This window comes from Sebastes fasciatus, chromosome 10 (genome assembly GCF_043250625.1).
Source record: "Sebastes fasciatus isolate fSebFas1 chromosome 10, fSebFas1.pri, whole genome shotgun sequence".
NCBI lineage: Eukaryota > Metazoa > Chordata > Actinopteri > Perciformes > Sebastidae > Sebastes > Sebastes fasciatus.
The window spans coordinates 14352871-14365517 of NC_133804.1; the positions used below are offsets into that span (position 1 = coordinate 14352871).

Sequence of the window (12647 nt, forward strand, 5' to 3'; positions counted from 1 at the left end):
GTGGCAAGTTCAAGAGAAAGGGTAAAGTTAGAGCACGAAGTGTGTAGGCATCCATGCAGTTAGACTCATTGTGAAATGTCAATAGACTGTTAAAAATCAAAAGGAGCCTCTCTCACATGCAGTGAGATTGGTTGGATTTAAAGTGTTCGATGGTAAGTCAGTAAAGTTTAAGGACATCCTTTTCAACAGTTGTCACTTTTGGAAGACGGGTTATGCAGTCTATGTTCTTTGCAAAGTGTAATGTAGCTATTTTAAGTGCCAATTGTTGTGGTCAAGGGGTCACATTCATGGAAAATTAAGTTGTCTGATATTGTTGCTGCATTACAGCAAGGTTTGTTGCAGGGGAAAACATCATGCCAAACTTCATAAATCTGGCTGTTTAATATGACCTTGAAGAGAGGCAAACATTTCTGGGGACTTTTCCTGGGGACTTTTTCTGCATTGTTGGGAGCAGTATCAGAAAGTATATTTACTCAAGTACTCTACTTAACTACAGTTTTGAGGTACATGTACTATAGTTGAGTATTTTCATTTCCTGCTAATCTGCACTACTATTTAACTATTTCATTTCAGAATCACATATTGTACTTTTTACTTCCCATTTATTTATATTGCAGATTAAGATTTTACAAACAAAATATAAGATCATATAAAATATCCGAAAAGTGTATAAAGTAGTTAATATGAACGCCACTTCGACCAGCTACATCATTAAATTGTTTTTTACTGCATCAGTGCAGCTAAAATAACACCCTGAAAGAAGCCATTCTGCATGAGTACTTTTACTTTTGTTTCTTATTAGATTTGAACTCAAATACTTCTATGCTTTTACCTAAGTACAAGGACTTATACTTGTAATGGAGTATTTTTAAGTATGTAAGTATTGATAGGATACTTTTACTTGAATGAAAGCTCTCAATATTTCTTCCACCACTGCCTATACATCACTATTTAATCTAGCAGAAATAATACAACCTTTCCTCTTATTCCAACACTATTTCCTGTCACCACATTTGCAGTTATAGCCATATCTAATATGTATGTATGTATATATATATGTATACATATATATATATGTATACATACATATATACATACATACATGTGTTGAAAACATTTGTGCAAAACCCATGACCAGCACGAAAAGTTAACAGCGCTATTATACATACATACATACATACATATATATATATATATATATATATATATATATATACATACATAAACATACATATACATATACATATACATACATATACATATACATATACATATACATACATATACATATACATATACATATACATATATATACATATACATATACATATACATATACATATACATATACATACATACATGGGTATATCATGGGTTTTGCACAAATGTTTTCAACACAGGTGACATAGAAGTGACAGTGAAAACAGAACAGCTAAACATCACCATCTAGTGTCCATAGAATGGAGTGTCACTGAAACGACTGCCACAAAAAATAAAACTACAACTCCCAGCATGCATTGTGTTTCCGTACGTCGGGTGTTTTACGTAAGGGACAGCTCCCCGGATGCGGCTGTGATTGACTCTACCAGGCGAAAAGAGATCGCAAGCCAAGTGGCGGTAAGTCACCAAAATACTTAAAATTCACTCTTTTATAGCAAGTATCTCCTCCTGAGACATATATCAGAGCAGAGTATAATTTTCAGAGTAACTTCTGAGAGGTTACCTTTGTGAGAAGTGGCTTGTAAATAAACTTTGAACTTGTTTGGCTAACTAGCTTAGCTTAGTTAGCCACTGAAATGTGCTAGTTCCTTAGCTTGATGCTATCCACCGGGGGAACGCCTAGTAGCATCAGAAGTGAACGGTGCGACGTGATAAACACCGGGGAATAAGACTCTTAACTTCGGATTCACTCGCTGTCTTTTGTTCACGGACTATAACATTAGTTAACTCAGCTGTGTAAACTGTCAAGACGCTGTTTATTAGGCTGAAGTCGTGGCTAACCTAAGTCACGTTAATCACGTCCATGAGCTAACCGTTAGCTCTGTTGCTAAGTTACTGGCCGTTACTTAGTTACTTAATAATCATAATCACTGGTGTTGAAGAGCTTAGATTAGTCTCTCAGGGCTCATGAAGTATTGAAAACACCAAACACTATATATATTATACAGGTACAATCCTGTGAAATGCTTTTTGATGGGAAGCTCCATTAAAATAATAAGTTATATTACAATTATAAAAGGAAATACAAGGGCATAGTAAGAACATAAACATATCAGGAAGTATGAATGTACATATATAAGAAATACTTTGTACAAGGCATATTAAGAATATAAACATTACAGTATTACAGTATTGTGTGAGAAGGTGTCTTATGCATTATCTATTTAAAAGTCTGATGGCCTGGGGAAAAAACTGTTCCTCAGTCTGCTGGTGAGAGATAAGATAAGAGAAAAAAAGATAAGATAAGAGAAAACACCGGACACTGAGTACAAATATAATATCAATATCATGTGCAATACTACTTTTTACATTATCATGTGCAATATCACTGTTCATTGTGTGTAATATTAATGTCTAACATGTGCAATATTACTTATTTTAGCTTACTTTACCTTCTTTATTTTACTTATCTTATCTACTTATTTTACTAAATGTATTTTACTTAATTGTTATTCTATTAGGCACTGGTGCTAGAAATAGTAATTTTTTATTTTATACACTTGTAATTTTGTTGTGTTTTGAGCAATCTCTGGCACAAGAATTTCCTTCAGGATTAATAAAGTTCTATCTTATCTTATCTTATTGTAATTATAAGTTACTCAGGTGCTGTTCTCTTCTGTTGTCAGGTGCTGCAGCCCCAGTGGTCGTAGGCAGGATGCAGACCATAAAGTGTGTGGTGGTGGGCGATGGGGCAGTAGGTAAAACCTGCCTTCTCATCTCCTATACCACCAATGCCTTCCCCGAAGAGTACATTCCCACCGTATTTGACAACTACAGTGCCCAGATGAGCGTGGACGGACGCACTGTCAGCCTCAACTTGTGGGACACAGCAGGCCAGGAGGAGTATGACCGCCTGCGCACCCTCTCTTATCCCCAGACCAATGTTTTCATCATCTGCTTTTCCATCGGCAGCCCCTCTTCCCACGCCAATGTCAGGCACAAGTGGCACCCTGAGGTGTCTCACCACTGCCCCAACGTGCCCATCCTGCTGGTGGGCACCAAGAGGGACCTGAGGGGCGATGGAGAAACAGTGAAGAAGCTGAAAGAGCAGGGCCTGGCTCCTACCACCCTGCAGCAGGGCAACGCCCTGGCCAAGCAGATCGGGGCAGTTAAATACATGGAGTGTTCTGCTCTTCTGCAGGATGGCGTCAGGGAGGTGTTTGCTGAAGCTGTGAGGGCAGTGTTGAGTCCAGTCATGAAAAAGAACACCAAGAAGTGTGTGCTGTTGTAATAAAATGTTCCCAGATTTGGACTGTGGAGAGGGATGATGGAGATCCACAGATGCAAAGGAAGGCTGAGGAATGAATGTCGTCACCTGGCTGCCTCCGTACCACCTCCAGCAGTTTAGACTTTGTTTTCAGCTCCTCCATTACTCCTCTCTTCCTTACTCATCTCCTGGAGGATTTCATTCCGTTGCCATCATCACCAAAGTGACTATGCCAAAATGGGGGCAACAGACCGAATCTCCTCTATTTTTCTTACATTTTAACTTTTGATATTTACACTTTTCTCCAATTTTACAACTGTTCTAGATTTATAGCTTCTCTGCTTTGCCTTATACAATGCTGATCATGGTTGTCAAAAGCCATAATAACATCCAAACCAACCAACCAACCAACCAAGCTACCCTGTTTGACTGGAGAGAAGAGATCTGCCTTTGTTCAGGTGGAGAAATAATGACTACCTCATACTCTCACCTAGGTTGCATCTCATGAGTCTCAAGCAGCGTCGCCATCAAACTGCTTTGACTTTGCTTATTTAGATGTAATGTAATAAACAGCCAAGTAGAGGGTGAACAAGTTTTAATTTCAAGCAGCTTGAGTCCAGACATGGTGTGATGACTCCCGGACAAATGCCAGTACCCCATAACCAATATGCACAGATTAGAGGTTAAACTCTCGAGCTGCAGTCCCCCTTGTGTTCAGTCTGGCATGTTAGAGCTGTCTTGGCAGGCTGCCCTTCCAGCCTCTAGCACTGCTCTCTCACTGCCACGCATGGAAGCGCCAGTAGGCCTTTGAAGATAAGCCGGACCCATTGAAAGCAGCCGACCATTCGCCCTCTTCAGTAATAGAGGAGCAGGTGTCATAAGGCCCCTGCCAAATTAACAGTCACTGGTACAGGATTTCTCGAGCTGGCATATCAGGAAGTCAGGTTGTAGTACAGCTCTCCTGTGTCTACGTCTTAACTCTCGAGGCTCACACCGAGTGCCATTAAAACATGCCTAAGAATTGCTTTTTGACAGGGTGGGGGTCAAAAAGTCTGTATTTTGTCTAATTATGTTGAATTTACTCTGTAAATGATTTTTTTTTTCCTCAAATGTTTTTAACCTACGAGTGCGGTTATGGCCAAAGTTGAATATATTTTTTGTAATAGCTTATGTTTATTTGATCAGTAAGATGTTTGTGTGTAATAGTTACTACTCATATTTGATAAACCAGAACTCCATAATGCTCCCCATGTCATTTACATTATTGCCTTACATTTAAGGTCAACAGACTGACCACTGCCTAATTGATTCACTATAGCATGTAATACCAGACTATGTTTTAACTGACTTGTGCTAGGCTATATACACCTCTTTTCCTATATTGTTCTGGTTAATGGAAAATCATTTCATCGTGGAAGAAGCACCGTGTCATAGCAGCCAAGTATAATTTTTCTACCACGTACCAGCAGTTTATCTACAGTATGCAAGGAGCCCTTTTATTTGGTCAGGTGCCTTATGTAAACCAAAGACCATAGCAGGTCTCCTTTGTCAAACCCAAAGGTTCTCATTATAGTGATGCAAGTGCCGCGAGACCTTTCAAAAGCAGGTTCAACCATCTCTGGGTTTCATTTTTGTAAATTTTTCAGAAACTTTCTGCCTTAGTTCCTGCCAGAAAGCACACTCTTCTTACGCCCCCCCCCTTTGTAAGACACAGGTGTTAAACTGACATCTTGCACGGCAAGTCTGTGTGCATTTTGTGAAACGGAGCACTCGTGGCCCGCAGCGCTTAGCAGATTGTGGTTTACATCCCTGCATCGCACGGTGCAGTCAGGGCAAGGCACTAGCACAACTTGCACATACGGTTAGCAAGAGCTGCGTTGGTGGAACGTGCCTTGTCACATCTGAAAATTTTTATACATTTTATAAATATATTTTTTTAGCGATAGCTGGCTGCTCATTTGTGCTTTCAGCTGCCAGTAATAACAGCAACCCTTTTTACTATAGTTATTTTCATTTACTCACTCGGGCGGGGTGTATAATAAGTCAACCTAGATTGTGGCCTGTGTAAAGTTTAGAATAACCGAAGCGCTACACGAGCGGGAGATTCTTTGTGTAACAACAGCGATGCGGTTTGAGATCTGCCAAAGGATGTGTGAGAATTTCCCAGATCGGTGTGTGTGGAGGGTTGAATGTAAGTGCACAATATGTCAAACTGTCAACTGTGGTGAGCTAGTTTTTTTGCCATGTCCTGATTTCACTCAAGATAATGCTGTTGAAGAGGAACATACACCTGTGGGCTCTCTTGTCTGTGTCCCCGGAGCTGTATGCTACCGTGTGCGTGGTACTACGCTTTTACACTGGGAACTTGATTTGTAGAAATCTGTTTGTAATTGTTTATATATAACAAAAGCATATTTGTATAAATGAACTAACAGTGAGATGATTTTAAATTATGCCAAATAAAATGGTTAAAACCAGATATTATTTTCTTTTTAATTGCTAGATTGTTTTCCTTGCTGTTTTTGTGAATTGACAAAGGAGCTCTAGTATTACACATAATCAGCTCATTACTGCACAGCTGTACGGTAACAATGGAAGAATCAAGTCATGCTGAGAACTGAGTCACACATTTACACACAGCTACTCGTATTTTCAGCTCAGGAAACCACACTACGTTCCAGTAGCATACATAGTTTTACACTTTCTTTCAAATTAATGTTATTTCAATTACCATGTCCGAACACTAGATGGACACAGCTCCATATGATCCAGACTGAGAGCCATTCATCAAGGCCTGTTTTTTTGTTTTTTGTTTTCTGTACATTTGGAGTTAATGGTCTATACCCATCCGGCTTTCAGGGCCATCATTCAACTTAGACACCCACAAGTTCAATCAGTTGCAGGAGCTTAAAAACCCAGCGTGCAGCTTATTCTGAAAAATTCCCTTGACCTTTATGGGTGGTGGCTATGACAAATGACAGATGTGTTGAACCCCACCAAAGGCTCATTACAAAATCACTGCAGCAACATTTAGAGCCCATTTCCTCTGCGGTTTGTCTAAATGTTTTACAACCAAGACAATGCTGAGTGTATGTTTACAGCCTGTAAAAGTTTGGCCACAGCCTGCCTGCTTTAGGGCTTGATATATTGTTTCAGTGAACTCGGCCAAGTTATGAATTGTAAAGGCTTTTAGGAGGCACAACTGAGTAGTGTGATGGTTAACTAAGATGAGAAAGGATGAGCGACTGTTGCCGTCTGCAATGCGCTTAACTAAGGCAGGTGGATTAATGACACTTGGGTCGGTTAAGGTGATCCATTTTTAGGTGTGCAGGACATATTTCACTCATCTCAAAACAGTTTCCCTCCTTCCTTTCTGTTCATACTGGTTGAATGAGACCTGAGCCTCATTCTTTGTGTGTAGCGAGCTTGATTTAATTGTTGGTAATTTGGCACAAGCCTGGATTTTCCAGTTCTTCAAAACTGGCTTAAAATGATCGGAAGCTGTTGTCATAGCAACGAGACCATAAGCACAAACCTTATTCACAGTTAGATGGATCATGACGAAGACTTTTTTTAGGGTGAACCCCAAACATAAACCCATTTTCAGATAGAAATTACCATTATAATCTCTTGGTGTAATTATCTTGTATATATAATACAGACTTACATTACTTGTACATGATAAAGTACACAATAAATGACATTTAGTTTGGGATACTCTTAGTAAAAAGACATTAACTCAACAAACTCACTATTAAAATACCAATACCGACAAACCCTGATGCCCCCATGTTCAAACACACCGCAGCAAAAGTGACTTCTTGGATGCCCCTATGGTAGATAAAACATGATAAAGTGGAGAAAGCGTGATGAAGTGCCCTCTAGATGCCCTTCGAGTAGAGAAAACACAATGCAGTGCCACATAGGCAACTCTTCTGCGTGCTGATGGGGGCATGCAGCTGGTGTCCTTTTTATTTATTTCGCCCTGCGCCTCAGACAGTCTGAGTCTGCCACTGTGATGGGAAGTTGGCATTTGAATACTAAAATATGTTAAATGTACTTTCACTTGCAGGCCGTATATCGTTGGACTAAAACAATCAATTCATTATTATATAATTATGATTTGTAGACTTCTCAGGGAGGGAGTACTCAGGCTGAGGAAAGGTGATCTAATGCGGCTGTCGGAAGGTTTATTAGCTGAACTAGGTTTTATAATCAGTAATGCAGCTTAATTGTTACATTGGGGAGAACCTCACCAATCCAGAAGTACACCACTCACAGTCTGACGACAGTTGCTCATAAGAAATAATTGTATATAACAGTAAGGAAAGTGTGGAAACATTATGGGGCACATAGCAAAGCATGATAAAAGCACTGACACTACAGGAGCACACATCAAATTAGACTCAAGTCCATGAGTCTTTTGCCCTAGTGCATTCTGGGACGCTTCCCAATCCCTACACACCAACCTGTGTATAATGGGTTTAAGTTTCTACTCTTATTTGTCTTTATATTATTAAGACGGAACTCTTCAATCAAACAGGGCCCAGTACTCCAAACCAAATGGGCGTTTTGTTTATGGTTATATATGATGTGAATGTAGATGTTTTTCACGCTACGTAGTCACACAGCGAACCTTGTGTTTGAGCGTATCAGAAGGTGAGATTTCCTTTGTGCTACATCTCCGCCTAGTTGATAGAAACGTACAGGTCAGGGTAGGACAACTAGCAGATTCGCTTTCTGTGAGTCATCAGCGTGGAGAGAGTGGGAGTGCTGGCCTCCGCCGGGACCTTGATCTCAGCTCTGTCTAACGCTCCTCAATCTCCCTTTATCTTTCCTCCCTCTCGCTGTCTGTTTGATGATGTGCCGGGTGAAGCCAAAAGGCCGGGCAGCTCTCGGCACTATTCAGTCAAGGAACTGTGGAGATTCCTCTTCTTCTCCTTGTCTAAAGACGAAAAAGCAAAAGGCCTTGATCTAATAGACGGCCCCGCAGCTAGACCGAGACTGAGAAAGCTGCAGTTCTGCATTCAAATCAAACTGTTCCAGTGGTAGGAGAGGGAAAATGAGATTGCAAAAGAACACAGAGGGGGAGTGAAGGCCTTTAGCTGTGTTCGCAACAAAATAGGACTCGGAGCGGAGGAGAAAGAGCGTGGTACTGAGCCAGTAATGGAAGTACGGCATAAATAATGATTGAGTAGAGAAGACTGTCTTCAAATGTCAATTCAAGGAAAGGAAGTGGGAGGAGGAAAGATCGATGGATAGAGAAAGAAGGAGACCTGACCCTTTTCCTGAGGTCACATAGGCTGAGTGGTTGGTTTAAAGGAATAGTTTGACATTTTGGGGAATACGCTTGTTCGTTAAGATAACTGTCTGCTGGATGTAACCGGTTAGCTTAGCTTTGCATAAAGACTGGAAACAGCTAGCCTGGCTCCGTCCAAAGGTTACAGAATCTGCCTACTGGCACTTCTGAGGCTGCTGATGAATTAAAATCAATAATTGATTTCCTGGCAACCTCACTGTTAACACATGACTCCAGGAAGTCACTGTGTCTGGGTGAGAAATGGCAAATAACCTCCTATAAAACCTCAACTTTTTATATTACTCCTCAGTTTTTGTACGCATTAAACAAACAAGACATAATGTGGTAATTAGTGAGCTTTAGAGGGTCGTGTCTAAAAGGTCATCTGAAAATTGCAAAAACCTGCAAAAACTTCCAAAAACCCTCACGAGACTAGCCGCCCGACGACCTATCCTAACCTTAACCACTTGAGGTCAATGCCTATCAACCATCTCATGAGAGTTTCGCAATTTGCATGTTACCTTTTTAGACACATGCTTATATGCTGATTTTGTTACAGAGCCGGGTTAGCTGTTTCCCCGTTTCCCATCATGCTAAGCTAAGCTAACCAGCCCCTGGCTGTAGTGCTTTGGATGTAGCTTCATATTGAACGCACAGTGTGGTATCGATCAGCTCATCTAACTCTCAGCAAGAAAGCAGATTAGCCTATTTCCTAAACTATTTCTTTTATTGAGCAGTTTATTTTAATGTTTACATCAATATTGCCCACAGCTCTGGGGACAGAGTGGAACCAGCCCACATGAAGACCTGTAGGCGCTAAAAGAGCGATGTGAACAGAGAGAAGAAAAGAACAGACACACAGGTCTACTCCAGAAATAATTACATTGCAGCTTGGAGGTGGGAAACTGCTGCCTGCGAGTCACTGAAGTAACAGCGTTGGGAACAGCAAGTCCTCAAGTGCCCTCTTCGCATTGTCGATGCTCAAACCCATTGTCTTCTGAGAAAACAAACGCAGAATGAGACCGGGCTGATTAGATGTCTCGTGTCACGCGGCCATTGTTGAAATCCACTAGAGGCTTTTCACACGCTGTCATTCACTGATGTCTGTATCACCACAGTGGGGAGAGGCCAGATGGCACGGGGTGCTAGAGCGAGTCAACTCTGACACTTTTCAGAAAGCACGCTCACACCACCGCAGGGTTGGAGTGATGATGTGAGAAAAGGAAAGAGACGAAAAAGGAGAGATCGTTGTGGGACAAGATGTGGTTAGATGTAAGTGAAAGCAATCGATGAGCTGAGCGGTTCGTCATTAAGATTGGATGGGCCACATGACAGACCACACGCGGAGAGGCTTTTGCCCATCCCAATTACCAGCTATAACTTTGCTTTTATGCTCTGTCTGAGCTGTCATAACTCTAAAATTACCAGACAGCGTGAAACCAAACACTGTTAAGTCACATTTCCACATCCCTCTCATTTCCCTTCGTCCTCTCTATGCCTTTGTTTTGCTTTCTGGTGTGCGTCAGTGTCAGCTACCCCCAGGATCTGTCAGCAACAGAGCGGAACCTTTTCACAAACTTGTCAATTGAGGCGGCGAGCAAAAGGTCACTCAGCAATTTAGGCCGCTCGGTACTGAACCGACACCAAACGCTTGCCAACTCTGCATGCATCTGCAAACCCTCAGCCAGATGAGCGCGCAACCCTGAGGGACGGACGGAGCAATCAGACACTGTTCCTCCCCGGAGTATTGATGCTTCATTGCAACAACACGTATTTCAAGAGAGAGTAGTTGGTGTTTCTGGGACTGTGGCCTCCGTGTGTGTCGAGGCAGAACATCCTGTGCTGACTTCATTACTGCTCTCCTGCAGCGCTGTGCCTGCTTTGATCTCACCCGTCTTGTCTTTAGAGGAGCAGATTTTACCGTTCTGCTCACATCGGAGTAGATTGTGTGGTTTAACCAGGTGGAAAATGCTTTCTAGAAGAGAAGGGAGCTATTTTTCTTCCTATCGGGGCTTAGGGTTTCCGTGGTCAGAGGCAATCTCTTTTCACCGCGGATCTCTGCTCTTTGAAATGCACATCCATTGGTTCAGTTTCATTTGTCAGGGTTTTGTTGTCATAGAGGATGACACTGTTACGGCACTTTCAGGTGCCATAAACTGTGAACGAAAAGACTCCTCACAGTCCAAGAGTTAATCCAATTGTCTTTAGTCCCATGTGAGGAAAAGGGGATTGGGTTCTCAGTGTGCATGTGAGTGCGTGTGTGTTTGTGTCTGAAATGTTTATGGATTACCGAGAGGTCACCCGCTGCAGTTGAGCCTCTTCTGGACAGGGTACACGTCATCGCCGTGGAGACTGTTGTACTTGGCTCTCGATACGTAAACCTCTTCGCCGGCTCTCGGTGCAGTGTGGAAGCTGCATTTTAACAAAGACAAAATGAAATATGATTTAAAAAGAAAAAAGCTGTTTCCCCTCCAGGAGTAATATCTGACGTTGCTCTCACTGTGTGGAGAAACAGCAGTTAGTGCTTCAGCTGTGACTATCATTAGTGTCTGCTTAAGCTGCAATTAGGTATCCAGCGAGGACTAATACAGATAAAAGAAAAATACAACTTTCCCAAGGGTAGCAGTTTCTCTCAAAGTAAGCGCAGAGAAGTTTTTTTTCTCTCTCTCTTCCTTTATTCAATCTCTCCCTGTCTTCTTTGTTTCTGTCTCCAATGGATCCGCAGAGAAATGTATGCATTTACTGCTGGCTCTGTTCATTGTGTTTGTCTCTTGTCCTGATTTTAACTCGGAAACCCAAAGGATTCAGACATGAGTGGATGGATATTTTTATCCTCCTCGGTAGAAGCGGGATTCGTATTTTGAGAAGTTTGGGGGGATACAAACTATTGATGGGCCAAAAATGAGTCAGAGCACAGCTCACAGAAAGATCAGGAATGAACTTTGAAACTCAACTTTCACGTCAACATGGAGTCCCTAAAGTGCTACGAAAAAAATCTAAATCAAAACGAACGTGAACAATTCCATGGCAACTGGGCAAAATCCATCTGCCGCAGCTATAAATGGACACTTAAGGTGAGATTGTTTCCCCGACAAAATTACATAGAGCTGGAGAGTTGAGAGTCAACCACAAGTCTTGAACTTATGACTTGAAAGTTTCAAGTTTTGACCTGGTATAATGCCTGAACAATAAAAAATGACTAAGATTTCAACATCCTTTGAATATTGAATTATTAGGCCTATTCACTGGAGGAACTTGAGCACAGTTATATAAAATACATTAACAGCTTTCAAAGGAAAATGTTCAAGTTCAGTGGCCTTTTAATGGAGAGCATTCAAGGTTCAAGGTTGATTTATTTTACAGCACAGGGTTGCACAACGAAATGCAAGTTGTCGCCCGTTACAGCTACACAAGAAAAAACAAAACTATTTTTTATGGGAGAGGATGAGTTGTGGAGTCTCACAGCCTGAGGAAAGAAGCTGCTCTGTAGTCTGGTGGTATACACAACAGCCAATACTTCTGTTTCAGACAGACGGTAGCAGGGTGAACAGGCTGTGGCTGGGGTGGCTATTGACTTTTAATATCATTTGGGATCTGCGCAGGCACCTCACCTCACCAATAAACCGATGCTTCGTAGATGGGCACAAATGTTCTGATCAGTTTTAAGCACCCGCTGTAGAGCCCTTCTGTCCTGGGCCCGGCACAAACCATGCCCATTTGTAATGTTTCTTGTCAGGATGCTTTCTATCGCTCCTCTGTACAAGTTGACAAGAACTTGGCAGGGGAATTTTTGCTTTTTAATGTTTCCTTTAGAAAGAGACAATTTGCCAATACAGATTTTGACTTGCCTGAAATGACTTTAAAACAGCATTGACTTGTAAAAGATCTAAGTACAGAATGTGCACCATGTCAAACAATCAC

The 12647-nt window shown here is 41.5% G+C and overlaps 1 protein-coding gene across 1 annotated transcript; it reads left to right on the forward strand.

Annotated features, from left to right (window-relative positions):
- The first annotated feature begins 1506 nt into the window (after window positions 1-1506).
- Window positions 1507-5904, forward strand: rhogd (ras homolog gene family, member Gd). The gene is made up of 2 exons (XM_074648350.1): window positions 1507-1617; window positions 2847-5904. Exon 2 carries the CDS (start codon window positions 2876-2878, stop codon window positions 3449-3451), a length of 576 nt encoding a protein of 191 aa, XP_074504451.1. The 5' UTR covers window positions 1507-1617; window positions 2847-2875; the 3' UTR covers window positions 3452-5904.
- The last annotated feature ends 6743 nt before the right edge of the window (window positions 5905-12647 follow it).